General features: G+C 39.8%; 1 protein-coding gene across 2 annotated transcripts in view; it reads right to left on the reverse strand.

The window, feature by feature from the left end:
* Positions 1-15,834, reverse strand: part of LOC146555393 (thyrotropin-releasing hormone-degrading ectoenzyme-like) — a 271,026-nt gene that overhangs the window by 215,834 nt on the left and 39,358 nt on the right. For both annotated transcript variants that reach the window (XM_085253024.1, XM_085253025.1), the window contains exon 3: positions 7,652-7,928. In XM_085253024.1, coding sequence (XP_085109150.1) covers positions 7,652-7,928 — 277 coding nt within the window. The remainder of the gene's footprint in view (positions 1-7,651; positions 7,929-15,834) is intronic.

The raw sequence follows: 15,834 nt of genomic DNA on the forward strand, positions 1-15,834 counted from the left end.
TATCATTTTGTGCGGCTGGGTCTGGACTAGTATGCTATGACTTTTGGTGTTTATGACTTTTATAGTTTTTTATATATTTAGATTTTAGTGCAAATTTTGGCCCATTTCTAGGCCCATGAGAAAGATTCAACTTTTGGCCCCATAGAAACAGACTTCATTTGTGGTGTGTTGGCTCTCTCTAGTGGTATGCCGGGAGTAGTACGGCCTGTCTACCCATATTTGCGTTACCGTAGTGACGAGAATATCAACGGCGCGCACAGCCTCGCTGCTTTCAGGAGCCATTGGAAGTATTAAGGTTGCTCGAACCATTGAATAGTTGCGGTAAGGGAAAGGGTGTATGCTTGGTGGAAAACTCCATATCCCACAATTCATAGCACGCCTCTACCGAGTGAAACAATGGCAGCTGCCACTTCGTTTTTATATTCCTCTTATTCGTGTTTCTAGGTCACAAAATAAACTTTTAAGATATTTTCAGGCGAGAATGTAGCTGTCTAAACTTCAAATATCTGCTCGTTTTATCAAGACTTCCCATATTAGCAACAGTTCTCTCTATGTTGCTACTAGCCTGCTAGCTAGCTAGCACGGCTAGCGCCGCTTCGCTCGAAAGCACCCGGGCTTGGCTTTCAGTGAGGCAGCTTACACTCGTTTCACCCCCCGATCGCTCACAAATAGCCTGTGTCTCCGTTTATATGGGCCAATGATTCATTTATTCATTTTAGTAATGGTATAAACAGTGAAAGGTGGTTGTCCAGATGCTGGTCAATGTGGAAAAATTAACTGAGTTGCTTGGTGGTGGCTAACGCGGAGCTACAACAGAGGGCAGCTAGCCACTGGTGTATGACAGAAAGGGCATGCGGGGAAAGACACATGCGAGGCGGCCGCCGATAGACCGGTGGTGGCTAACGCGGAGCTCAATCGTGGATAAGGGAAACCGAAGGCAGGAGAAGCAAGCGGCTGCCGGTCGGAGCGTCAGGTTAACTGAATTTCAGGTAAGAACTTATGAACTGCACTCTATTTGGGTCACATATAAACCGAGTTTAGGTGTAGTTTATTTTCGTTGTGCTGACTTTTTACAATCACTTACTGCTAGCTAGCATGACGGAGTTTCTATACAGCTGTGTTTGCACTAAGTTACTGATGTTGAACTTTATGACAGCCTCCCCCCTGTCATTCTCTCGCCTGTTGAAACTTCAATCACGAAACTGACCAATGATCGGCTTTTCTCTCGTTTGTTTATTGCGCTAAACAACAGCAGCACATTTAAGCTTGATAAGCTGTTGTTAGAATTCATTTGATTTTAATTTCTAGTATCAGCTGATGTTTGCTGGAGCCACAGCTGTAAAAAGGGCTGGTCGAAACCAGGAGACCTCCTTACTGAATCATCAGAGCTGAACTGGTGATGGAGAAACAGGTTTACCTTTTAGGTGACATGAATGAGTTGAAGGAAAGTTATCAACTGTTTCTGAGAGACAAATAACACCAAGCTCCTTTTTTTGTGTAGCTGACAGCTGGTAACTGTGCAGGGGCGGGTCTAGCAAAGCTTTAGCCAGGGGTCCATGTAGGGCATTAACAGGGAAAGGGGGACACAAAGATATACTTTTCTTTCTTGCTCTCATATAAAATATTTAGCTTTTATTAAATAGTTATCTGAATCTTACAACCAAAGTTTGTATACTAATACACAAGATTGGCTGTAGACCATTGTTAATCATTCAGAACACTGTGTAAAAATAACAAAAAACAAAAAGTGAATGCAAAAGTGCACAAATATTTATTTTACATGTTTGATGTGTGTGGCGGCCGTGGTCTGCAGTGCTGCTGCAGGGGAGGTGGACCCACCTGAGCGGCATCTGCAATCACGCCTCTCAGGCGTAAAGTCTGTGCTCTCTCGGCTGTTTTTTTTTTTTTTGGTGTGTGTTGGGCTGTGAGATGAAAAGCTACAGCCGGCTGTGTGGGTACAGCAACCATGTGTGAAAAGTGGTCAATAAAGTAATGCTACAAAGCGTGTTCATGCAAACATTGTTGGGTCTGCCGTGGTACAATGGGACTTTGTACCACGGGCTGTACGAAGTCACCTCATCTTTACACAAAACTGTAAGCTGTCATCTGTGAGGCGCGAGCGGTGTTTGGTTTTACCATAGATCATGGTGGAGAATGGCTGCTCTGCTGAGTTTTGCTCTCTGTAGCCGTATGAATGGCAAACTACACTGATTAGCAGCGGCATAGGCACACTTAAAATTTCTTCTGAAATTTTCGCTTTCTAGTTATTATTATTATTGTTATTTAGGGCCATTGTGGCTCAAGAGTTGGCAGTTCGACTTGTAATCAGAAGGTTGTTGGTTCGAGCCCCGGCTCGGACACTCTCTGTCGTTGTGTCTTTGGGCAAGACACTTCACCTACCACCTACTGGTGATGGCCAGAGGGGAATTATAAAGTGGAATTGTAAAGCACTTTGAGGGTCTCAAAAAGCACTATATGAATGCAATCCATTATTATTTAAACCAACTGTTAACTGTATATTTCTGTACATTAAGTATTGTTATTCATATTGCCGTATTTTTTGACCTTGTTTATAGGTAATTTCATTGTTTAATCACATTAAAATGTTCCTAATTTAATGTTTAAAAGCACCTAAAAAAGGCAAAATCCCATGTAAAATTAGGGCAACAAACTGTATTGTCATTACTGAAAATAACTGTATTTTCATAAGAAAGTTATTTTTTGTTATTTTATGGTATTATTTTGGTGCCCCAGCTGCCGGAATATTACTGTTATTTTAGGATTTTTTTTTTTTTTACAGTGTAGAGATGAAAACGCATCACAGCAACATCAGCAGAGCAAGGCACAGCAACAAAACTAGGTCTTTTTGCTATTATACATTTATTTATAGATGATTACTATTAGTTTTTACAAATAAATTTACATACACTACCAGTCATGTAAAGTCCTGACAGACCTGCTGAAGAGTTTTTCTTCTGCATTGTGGATCAATACTGAAGTGAATAAAATATGGAAATGTCTTCAAAGGACAAACATGTTAACAACTGGAAATTTGTTTCAAATTGTAGGTTTCTTATTTGGTTTAGAAAAGCTCTGCACACTCCTCAGTCTCTCAGCCAGCTCCATGAGATTCTCTCCTGGAGTTTCTCCAACAGTCTTGAAGAGACTCCAACACATGCTGAGCTCTTGGCAGAGGAGTGTCTAAAGCAGTGGAACCTCCCCCCTTCAAGTATAATTGCCCCCTGGGGTCCTCCCAAAGCTACTGGGCTGCAGTATTGTCAGCCTGTCAACCCAATGCTACTGGATGACAACATGGAAAGCAAGAATGCTTGAAAGTAACTACTGCATTTACTCAAGTGCTGCACTGTAGTACAGTTACATTTAATCACCGTGGAGTTAGGGTAGCTTGGAATGAGTCATATTTCAAAATAATCCACCACAACTTTCTCCTGATTGCCTGCTCCTCTGTAAACAGAAGATTTGAATCGCAGGTCAACGAAGCACACCAGAGATGTCCACATAAGAATTATTCTTTCTATGACATCACACTCAGCTAAAAGTTGAAAAACCTGTGACAAAGTTATTACTAATTCTTATATAAATCTGGCCAAGGTTAATATGACAATTCACTATTTTAAATTAGTAGTACTAATGCTAATCTTATACTTTGTACTCCTTAGACATGCTTGACATGTTCAATAACTGGTATTGCAAATAATTTAAAATAATAATATTTGATACAAATCTAACATTTTGGGATATAATATATATTGAGATAACCGGGATTAGTACAAAAAGTAATAAAACAAGCTCCAGCTTTGAAACAGAAGCAGCTTACTCATTCATGAATCAACGACTGATGCAATAATAACATTGAGTATTGCTGCTTTTCTTCAGTACAGGATCTAAATGCCTCTTCCGCTGTTATGCTCTGCTGCCATGTTACCTTTAGCGGGACAGAGGAGAGTGCAGCGTTCCTTAAGCCAATTTTCAATGCTGTCTTTATTTCTGATTGAATTTTTCTGATTTCCCACAGGCCAGCCGTGACTGGTTCTTGATCCCCTGTAAGCCACCGTTTAAAAAGTAAACAAACCTGGAATCGCCCCTGCTTGTTGGCTGCTTTTCCTTCACTTTGCCATCCAACTCGTCCCAAACCATGACATCTGGATTAAGACTGAGTGACTGTGGAGGCCAGATCAGCTGCAGCAGTACTCTAACTCACTGCAGGTTTTCATTATGTACGTTTGAAAAGTACTTGACCTTTGTGTGTTAAAGCACTGATGGAGTGTTTTGGTTGTTTTTTTTTTAAATGAATCGAGCGATTGTCATTATATAGAAATGTCCTAATCTTTAAATTCCACAAATTTTGATAAGGATATCAAAAGTGAGGCGACTTCTGTTGTGATTTGGCGCTATATAAATAAAATTGAATTGAAATGAATATATTGCTAACTATAACCCACTCCATGTGTGAATAATTATGGTTACAATAATGTCAATAGCATCTAAAAAAAAGCCAAAAACTGTTTGCTTACTACATACTTGCATATCTGTTGGTTCACAGCTCCTGTGTCTTCAGTCTAAGACGTTTTGTGTTTGAGCAATAATCTCTAAGCAAACTAAAAATTTGGAATAAAAATGAGGCAGAGGAGACGACAATGCATCAGGTGCTGTCATTGTTAATGATGGAGATTTACTGCCAGTTACACCGCCTGATATAGCAGACCACAAAGGACACACTTTATGGCACCTTTATGATATGTAGACCTAAGATAAAGCAACAATACTTTAAACTACAACATTTGGTCAAGTCCTAGATACGTTTCACATGAAAAAATGGCAGAGATTGAGCTTAAAGCAAACAGCACCAGCTAATGTCACAATCATTTACTTTCAGCTTGACCCCAGACTACACATTCAGTCTATGACATGAAGCAGATTGACGGAGTTGGTGCTGGTCAACATGAATAAAGGCGACTCCATGTGTCATGATCCTGGGTCTTTTGACCCAGCGTTTTAAGTTTTGAGTTTATTTTGTTCATTAGGTTATCTAAGTTCATTTGTTATTAGATTCCCCTTGTGTATCCAACCCCATTAAGTCTCCCTTGTCCTTCATGTGCTTCATGTCTGTGTTTCTTAAGTTGTCATGTTTGCGTTTCATTATGTTTCCCATTTTATTTTGAAAGAGGTCCTGTGTTCCTGCATTTTTTTTTTACTCTTCCCATGTGGAACTCATGTCTTGAGTTCTGTCAGTGTGTTTCCTGTTTTACTTTCACAGTCTGTCCTATGTTAATGTTTCTAGTTTTGCTTCCCTTGTCTCGTCCTGCCTAATTACTCTCAGCTGTGCTCTCTTCCCCCTCGTTGTCCCTCAGTTTATTTAAGGCCCATGTTTCTCTTTGTCAAGGTTGCGTCCTCCCTCATAGCTGTGTGATTTTTCCCTGTGGCTCCTTGTGCTTTAGTTTTCCTAGTTTAGTTTTGTATTGTTTTTCGTGTCCCACTCCACACCAGCAATAAAGCTGTGTTTTTTGAGTTTACTTTTTGTCTCTGCGAGTTTGGGTCCTACTCTTGCCTGCACACAGCCGTATTGTGATAGAAGGACGCAACCCTGACAAAGAGAAACATGGGCCTTAAATACACTGAGGGATAACGAGGGGGAATGAGCCACAGGAGGAGAGCACAGCTGAGAGTAATTAGGCAGGATGAGACAAGGGAAGCAAAACTAGAAACATTAACATAGGACAGACTGTGAAAGTAAAACAGGAAACACACTGACGGAACTCAAGACATGTAAACTTAACAGACTGGGGAGACAGAACATAGGGACCTGAAAAATGGAACAGAAAGGCACAGTAGACACAACATGAACATAACAACGCCACAGGGGAAGAGTAAAACAAAATGCAGGAACACTGGACCTCTTTTAAAATAAAATGGGAAACATAATGAAACGCAAACATGACAACTTAAGAAACACAGACATGAAGCACATGAAGGACAAGGGAGACTTAATGGGGTTGGATACACAAGGGGAATCTAATAACAAATGAACTTAGATAACCTAATGAACAAAATAAACTCAAAACTTAAAACGCTGGGTCAAAAGACCCAAGATCATGACACCATGTTTATGGAAGTTAAAATGTTTAAACATGTTTAAACATCAGAGACACATTTGGCCTAAGTTGGTACTGGTTGTTGAATATGATAGCAGCCGCAATGCTGTGAATTTTTTGGTTTAATAAAATTTTATCCCAAGACTTGGTGACTGGAGAACAAAGAATAAACCAATTTTAACTGACATTTTCACTTTTTTTCAGAATAGGATCCGAATGTGAGGTCTATGTGAGTGCAGGTAAACAGATGCTCAGACAAAAGACAAACTGGATATGTTCATCACTGTACACAAGCTAACAGTGGAAATACCAAGGTAACAAGACACAGCTGAAACTAATTAAGACAAAACCAAATAAAGTCAAACCAGTGAAAATGCACAAGGTAAAAAAGAAACACACAAAATGGGAATCACAAAACAAAAATAAAGACTTGATAACACGATACAACGGGATACTGACGAGGCAAGAAAAAAATATTAAAACATGGAAATGAAATATTGATAAACCCAAAGTCTTCATAGCATAAAACTCCCAACAAAATAATAAAAATAAAAAACCAAAGAATATAAACCAAACCTCACAATGACAGAACCACAGGCCATTTCCACTTTTCCACTTTGACTTTTTCCAAATGATAGGCTCAGGTAGGATAGGGTTACCACCAAACATTCTAGTCTCACAGATATCTTCATAACCACATTTAGATAGCAGTTTATTTATTTGCATGAGCATGATTATGATACATATTGGCACTAACATCACTGGTAAACTGCTTTAATTATGTTGAATTCAAAAGTGATATTCTGTCCTTCTCCTTTTCTCTGGGTACACTGAAATATAAAACCCGTACTCCCAAATCAGGACTTCATTATGCCAATTACTGTCTGAAGAAAACGGTTGTGCTCATATTTAGTGTCTTAACTCCAGAGATTAGGATTCAATGATATGAAACTTAGTCTGGAGATTAACAGGGGGCTAAAATGTGACATTATGTTGAGAGAACAGACTGCTGTGTTTCATGTTTTATACACACAGGTTTCATCATAAGAGTTTTTTCTCTCAGCCTCAAGACAAACATTAGTCCCAGAAGAAAACAGAGCAGCAATGACAGAAGAAAAGAAGAAAGGGGCTGCCACCGAATCAACAACATTTGGTATTTGGTACATAATGAGACCATTAAGTCAAGATCACAGCAGAAATGTTTTAAAAAATGAATTAGAGCACCACAAAAGCTTAATTCCCACGCTCTGTGAAAAGAGATAATTCAATTTAGATCATGAGATTGTTATTTTGCCTCCATGAATTTAGTCTGGTGTCTATTTATTGTGTTTATTAGACGTGTTTACCTTTAGGTGCGCTCGTTTGTGCTTCTTCTCTCTTCGTTTAATTTTTTACGCCTGTAGCTGTGAGTCTGTGAGTTGTGTTACAAACCTCATGCTTTCTGAAAATAAGCCATCACTAGAAGAGATATAACTTCCTCAACAGGCTAATACAGCATCAACAGCAGTAGTGGTCAGTGTTTGTGTGTTGGGACTGACCGTCACGCCGCTGTCCGTCTGCGTCTCTCTGTAGGTGAAGTTGCAAACAGCCCAGGCCAAGTAGTACGTGGACATGCGAGGCGTCCGGGCAAAGTGATTGGTCAACCAGCCGTCCTCATCCGACAGCGAGCTGCTCTCCACCGGCATGTTGGACAGCGAGGTGTACTGTGGGTCGTGGCGGAGGGTGAGGGAGAATGTGGCCTTGTAGACAGGTTCATCAAAGCAGGGGAAGGCCTTCCGGGCGTGGATAGGACTGAACTGAGTTACTGCCAAGTAGCTATGAAAAGAAAAAGGAATAAAAGGATTATTACCAGAAAATTTTTTTTGGTAAAGATTATAGAAGATGACTTCACCAGTGAACCACTTTCATTTGGGAAATGGCAAACATGTATGAGTTCCATATAAAGAGCTAAATGTGAAGGTAATACAACCCTTAACAGGTCACTGGCAACGTAGCTGATGTTTAGCGGTAAATAAACATAAAGAATGAGATATCAGCAGTTATGAATGCCAGTAAAAATGAAAGAAAACACCTCAACATCGACAAGTAAATGGAAGTGCTTTATACAGCACCGGAAAGCACTTTACAAAGCTCACACAAATTCATACAATTCTTTTGTTCTGCACATGCAGGACTAACAGGTCCCAGTAACTCAGGGATGCATCTTTTTGTTTTAGTGGGTTTCAATATCCTCCCCAAGCATGCTTTGGCTTGCAGACTAGAGGAATAAAGTCAAGATGAGTGGTGGCTCGAACTACCAACCTTTAAATTAAAATATGACATGTTGAAAACTACGGCTAAAATAACAAGACTGACAAACCACAGCTTCCTGAGGCCTCTCACCTCATAATCCACAGACCAATGTCTCATTGTTGTAACTATGTCACTGCTGGTGTCGTTTCTGTTGGTGTTGCAGACTGCCACAGAGAAGAGAGATGTCCAAAGACACAAAGACTTTTTCTGTTATGAATTAAAGGCAATTTTGAAAACAAGGAAAACTGTCCTCTATTGTGTGGTGTGATTTCTTCCCAATGCTTCTTCCTCTTTCTTATAAACTTCACTGATTTCTCCTTTCCTGTTCAAACCAAACTGTCAACCAACCGACATTCAGTTTACATATCAAGTCAAGAGTGCCGTTGGCATTTTGGAGGACTGCACAGTTGGAGTGCAGTCCTCCAAGTCCAGTAATCTTAAGAAGCAGAGTAGGTTGTTGTTGCTTTGACTTCACCTGCTTTCAAAGTTAAGAGAAAAAAGATCTGAAGGGAAAATTAATTGCTAGACCAATGCATTCAAGTTGCAGTCTTTATTAAGAAGTGTATCATAAAATAGGAATGATGGGCATGACCACAGTTCTAAAGCACATGCAAATCGTGTACAGCCACATATCAGTGAACGGAGTACACGCCTTTTGGCATGTGGTCATGTGGTTCAAAGCCCATCATATACATGTGTTATGATGATCCCGATAAAGGCCACAAGCCAAAAGTAGGCATAATAATTGTACATCTTATTGTGAGACTAGTATTCTCTAAATTGTGGAACAATGTAGGCTTTACACATTATTTTATGAGCCCAGTCATAGGAATGGTGTACGGAGGACCACATAAGACCACAAAAATTTTAAATAAAAGACAAATAACATGAATATAACATGGGAGATGCACAACAGATTATTTCAGAATCAGAAGATTTTATTTATCCCCAAGGGGCAATTAAGATACAACAGAGCTGCATGACGTTGAAGATAAGGACAGGGCATAAACAGGCAATAAGAGTGAGATAATAAATACACAGAATATACAGTACATACAGTTTTAAAATTACACAGTTTAAAATTAAAGTGACTGAATTTGACAAAAACAGGAGAAAAAAACACAAGGAAACTAACAAAGTAAAAAGAAATGAGAAGATGCCATTAATGTCCAATTTATGCTTCAGCGGAAAATCTACGTTGACATAACCATGCCATCACCTTCCACGCTGATTAATCATTGCTGGCGGCTTCAACCCGACCTGCAGATACATTTCCTAGGAGGGGGAAGTTCACATTAAATGGAAGGTTACAACATTGGGTTAAGAGGGGTTTCCAGTTAAAACATACGTTAAAACAAATTTGCAGTCTAATTAGGTTGAAGCACAGTCCCTTTATGTTGCCACGAGTCTTTTTTACTTTTATTCCATTCTTCTCTTTTTCTCAAAGTCCTCTCGTCCTCCTCTTGATCCTATTTTTCTCCCTCCTTTCCTCTTTCATTCAGTCTAACTGTTTAACTCTTTCTCCATCCATGCTGGGGCGTGTGAATCCATATATGTGATACCTGAGTGAATCACAGCAGGCTGCTGTCATCATCATCAACGCAGGAGAAAATGTGCTTTTTAAAGCAGCTGGTGAGGAAAAATGGCTGCTTGTTGTTCCACTACAGCTGCTCCTCATTTGGTTGAACACTGCCAGGGTTCGACTTCTCTCTGTGTTCAGGTCGACTATCATTTGCATTGCCTCTAATTGGATCCATTTCAGACCAAAGCTAGCTGTTCAGCCAGTGTTCAGATCGCTCCAGTTTATGACAGTTTTTCCCTGTAATTTTGGTGCATTGTTTCAAACCAAAGGCTCAGTTTTCATAACAAATTACACAAAAAACTCAACTTTATTTTCATGTGCATTGTGAACAACTGTTGGTCCAAAACTGCCAGTAATTTAAAAAAAATGAAATAAATTATATCAAAAAAGGCAAATTAATTATTATTAATATTATTAACAATAATAATAACAATAATAACAATAATAATAATAATAATAATAATTATTATTATTTATTATTATTATTATTATTATTATTATAATTATAGGGTTTTTTTTGTTTTGATTCTTATAGGTTTAGGCATCAGTTAATGAAAATTGCACAGTGTCACAAATTGCTAAGAAAAATTAAAAACAGGACCAAAAAAAAAATGTATCAATGGCTAAATGAAATTTAGATTTGAAGAAATCAATTGGAAGACTACATCATTTAAATTCTAAATATTGATAAACACATAAATCCATACAGATATCATTTTATGTTTTGTTGGATGTAATGAAGAACATTTTTGTTTCAGTCCTCCAAAGTTGTCTTCTTTTGCTCCCAAACCTTTGCTTTAATGTTGAAACTCCTCAAAGTCTTGAAGATGACTCCCACATGCAGTCAAACAGCTGAGTTGAAACAAACCAGATATTTTTCTCTACAGCTTCATCTGCATCCAGAGAACTGGAATATTCTCTCTGGACAGCTTGTACAACATGAACAGTCATGTTGTCAGAGGTAAAGTCCACAGCCTGAATGAGAGTGACTCACAGAGGAGTATAAATACATTTTACACAAAGCAAAAAAAATAAATAAATAAATAGGACTGCTGCACTGTAGTCTGATGAAACCTCGCGTAGCTGCTTTTCTTTTTTTGCCTCAGGGCAAAAGCATGAAGCCAACCTGCTGTGTCTCCTTACGTGTAACATAGTCAAACTTGTTGTAAAGCCCAACAGAAACCAATTTCTCTTCACTGGGAACAAGATTGAAAATACTGGGACTTCCAAATGCTTCACAGCTGCTCTTAGGCGTTTCGACAACCTTAGTGTTGAAACCTGGCTTTGAGTTTCTCTCTCAGCTCTCCATTTCCAGCCTTACAAAGGCTGCTCTTTATTGGGGATAATATGAGAACAGATACTGTGGGAGTGAAATGCTGAGATTCTACAAACTTATCACTGCATGTCCTGATGATGCTGTGACTTGTTTGATCACATATAATAAACAGTAAAAAGCCCATAATAATAGCAAAGATGAAAAACTAGACTAAGCAGCGATGTTTTGGATGGTTAGTGAAGTTAAGATTGTTAACTTAATTTATTGATGTTTTTGCCCCCCTGAGCATGGTTACTACATGGCTGCTCATTTAAAAGGTCATGGCTCAGACAAGAAAAGAAAAGTACATTGAGAGCATAAACTGTAAAAGATGGACCACCATGACATTAGCCATGGATGTTTAAATCACTTCAGTTCTGGTGTAATCGGCTGGTGGTCAGAGAAAAAGGACAAAGAAGTTAGACAGAGATTAAGGAGCCTAACGTGGACATTAGAGGAACTGCGTCAATCAAACATGAATCGGTGAGGAAAAGACCTAAGAAGTGCCCGATGTGCTGTCAGATGCCATAAAAAAAAGCACCAAAAGCAACAAAATTTCAACCCAGAGAGCCTCTGAGCTGACACCATCCAGACATGAGTATTAGTAATTCACGTGTTGCTGCTTTCTCTGAAGTATTTGCTATAATAATGTGAATTTGATGTTCATATTAAAACTTTAGTTACTCTGAAAGGCGTTAAACTATCGGTGAGCCTGAGGGCCACACGTGCTTTTAAAACCTTTTAGAGTCTGAAACATACGTTTACTGAACAAACTGACAAATGTGTTTAAAAAATTAAGCACATGTTAATTCCATAAATGGTTTTTAATTTGTATCGCATTTGCTAAATCGGGCATTTAAACAAATGTTTTAAGATGTGTTGTGCAACTTATTTTGGTTTTTCTGTTGATGAAAAGCTGTACATATCAAATAAAAACTCGCCTAAAGGTGCACTATGCTTGAATTGTTCTGTATATAAAAAAAACAGGCATAATGACAACCGAATAGCTTTCTAGGATTCATCTCTTTTCAAGAAACAAGGCACACAGCACTGCAGCACATTGAAAGGATGAGAGGTTCAGCCAACGCAGCAGAGGCTTGGACCTGGAGACGTAATATTGAAGGGCTGTACGTCATCACTACAGAGGAGGTGCAGATAATTCATTCATTTCACTGCATTCAGTCGCTGAAACTGCAGTTTAGGCTCAAATGCTCAGGTTGTGTCTGAAAGCCTTTGTACACCATCACATTAAACATACTGTATAACCAACGCAAGAGTATCACAGTATATCACATTCTGGTGGATTATTTGCCTGTCAGGAGTTTACAGAACCTTAAACAAATATTTTAATCTCACCATCAAAGAAGTAAAAACTGAGCCTGACATTCCTGTTTTTTTTTAGATTAAACAATAAGTAAGGCGAAAGGCATAAATAAAGTGATTTGGGGCTATTAACTATTTAAGATTTCCTTTTGCCGACTCATCCTCGTTAATATTCCCACAGAGGAGAAGCGAAGTGCAGTTATTCTTCCAAACTTTGCAGCTATGCAGGACTAGGGAGAAACACCAATTAGCCCCCAATTACAAGTTATCTTCACTTCACCTGCTTTTATTTAGAGAGGGCTAGCACTGACCTTTCGATTAGTAGACGACCTGTACCACTACCAGCTAACTTACTGCTAGGTTACTTTGTCTAACTGCGAGGCGGGAGCCTCTGCAATCTACAGCGCTATCGATTGGAACTGCTGAATAACATGCCTGGAGAGAACAAAACATACATAAATGTGTATTTGTGCAAGCACATACACAGATGTAAATCTAGGAGGCTCACTCACATGATAATGATGACACTAGTTGTCTTTTTTTCTGCAGCAGCTGACTGATACTTCGACAGCATCAGTTCAGGCAGGCCACAAAGTTCATCTTAGAAGAAATTCCAGCCAATGAGCTGATGTCAGCGCCAGCCCATGACCACTGGCTCAGCAGGTACCTTTTTGCATTTCCACTCCCTCAAGCTGCTCTGCAAGCTGCTTTGAAACCCACCTCAACCACAGCTTCCCTTCCATGCAGTGTATCTGTTCTCACTGATCCCTCCTCTTGATGCTGCTGCTGCTCTCCCTGCCTCCTGCTTTCCTGTGTGTTCATGGCCTCCCAGCCACCGAATATAAATAAGTGCAATTGAAAATAATCTTTCTGTGATGTGTAAAAGTGCCTAAACACAAAGACACAAAATAATCTCTACCAGCTGCCAAATCTTTAGCGTTTAACGATACAAATCATAGCTTTCCCTTTTAACCCCAATTTGCTCCATTTGCCTCCAAAAATAAAATTAAGTCATTAAGCGTGGTTGGTTAAGCAGAATTGCAGTGGCTTTAAATTACCCGTGAAGAGACCCTTAATTTAATTCATCATATTCGAATTTGCCCTGAACTTATCTCCTCCCTGGCTCTGATTTCAAAGCTTCAACACACCGAACTCACGCCTTGGAATAAATCCATACAGAATATGTGATGGTGTCATATGAAGCTGGATTTTGTTTTAGTCTTTGAACCTTTCAAACCTATCAAAGGAGAAATTTAAGGTGGAATCAGGGTTCAGGGGGTTAAAGGATAATCCTCTGAAGTCAGAGCCGACAGGTCGGCCGCCTGCAGGGAGAAGTTTTCACGGGGAGCCATTTTTACTTCGGCTTTTTTCAAGTTTTTGAAACGGCATCTACGGCGAGATAATCCACAATAAACACGGGCAAACTTTCTGTTTCCTCTCGATTTCTTTTAGCCGAGCTGAATGTTTCCATATCTGAGCTTCGTTACGTTTGTCTGTCAGTCACCTGACAGACACAGGAATAAGCTAAAACCTGAGGAAATAATCCCTGTGAAAACTTTGTTATCACAATGGTGCATTTTGCTCCTGGAGTTTGTGAGAGGAGCGATGAAAGGAGGGAAACAGGAGGAGGAGAGGACGGGGTGTCTGTTGCAATTCAGGTGGCCTAATAAGAAGAGAGGACACAAAAAATCCAAAAGGAAGATGATAAAACAAAATTGTTACTACCAAAAAAAATGGGAGGAGGAGAGGGGACAAAGATGAGGGCTGGAGCAGAGTGTAAGGAAGGAAGGAAGAAAATGCAGAAAGCAAAAGGCATACAGCAGACAACAGAGGTAGAACCAAGATAAGAAACAGCTGTAACAAAGCAGTTTGGATGCTGATTGAAAGAAAACAAGAGGGGGCAGACGATGAGAAGTAGACACTTGGAGTATTAGGGCTGGGAGAGGAGAAGGAGAAGGAAAAGACGTTAAGCAGAAGAAGTGGAAAAGAAAAGTGGAAACAGGAGGTGAGGAGAAAGGAAGGAAAGAAAATTGAAGAAAATAATCTGACACAAGCTATGGAGACATGATGACCGAGGGGAGTGGACGAAGGGAGGGAGGAGGTGACGAAAGGGAGACAGAGAGAGAGAAACCGGGAATAATAAACAGGGGGTGAGCGGGGCCGACTGGAAGAACGAGAGAGAGAATAATGGAGAAAGCCTGAGAGGGACGAGATAAAGAGAGTATCTATTAGAGAGGAGGATGAGTCTGTAACGTGCACACACACACACACACACACAAACTCCTGCTTTAAAACTCAATGAAGCACCAATATTAACACACACACGCACACACACACACAACACACACACACAAACTCCTGCTTTAAAACTCAATGAAGCACCAATATTAACACACACACGCACACACACACAACACTAACGTGACACCCAGCAGGTTGCCAACAGTCACTGCTGCCAAAGTAACGCTTGTTGTAACAGTAATCCTGATTGACAAGCAGGCCTATACCGTTGTCCTGGACAACGACAACAGATAAACAAACAAACACACACACACACACACAAACACACACTCATGCATTAATGCATGTGACAATGCGTCGCCTCCAGAAACGCACATGAGATGGAAATGACGTATTTTCCTGCTGTAATGTTTGCCATTATATTGTCTGGTGACACCACCGAAGAAGAGAGCAGGTGTGTGAATGACACATCGAACACACGCACACACATAGAGGAGAGACAGAAACACACACCTCATTTAGATTCACAGATGTGAGTGAAGGGGAAACTGTTGAGTCAGGTGCTTTTCACAGTGAGTGTGTTTCATTTCTATATCCATCCCTCACACTCTCCATCACACACAAACACACACCCACACTCACCAAACTGGACACAGTGATCTCTTTAACCAATGTCTCAAATTGCAAATCCCCTCCTTCATATTGAAAGGACTGCTGTGTATATGTGTGTGTATTGTTGCTGCTATACTTTTACACAGGAAGCTGCCGAAGAAGCTGATTCATCATCTTCGGTGTAAAATATGCGACTGATGGGTGAGGCAGTGTGGCTGGGTGGAGGTGGGGGCGGGTCTTAGTTTGTCAGATTTCAGTTCTCCAAGTGTATTTAGGTAACAAGAAAGTAGGAGGCAAGGATGTACAAGAAAATAGGAGATTAAGATAAAAATGATAATTAAAAGGATGCCGATAAG

The sequence above is a fragment of the Mchenga conophoros genome, linkage group LG17 (genome assembly GCF_057382185.1).
Source record: "Mchenga conophoros isolate Kocher_MC1m ecotype Shallow Benthic linkage group LG17, M_conophoros_male_GT1.1, whole genome shotgun sequence".
NCBI lineage: Eukaryota > Metazoa > Chordata > Actinopteri > Cichliformes > Cichlidae > Mchenga > Mchenga conophoros.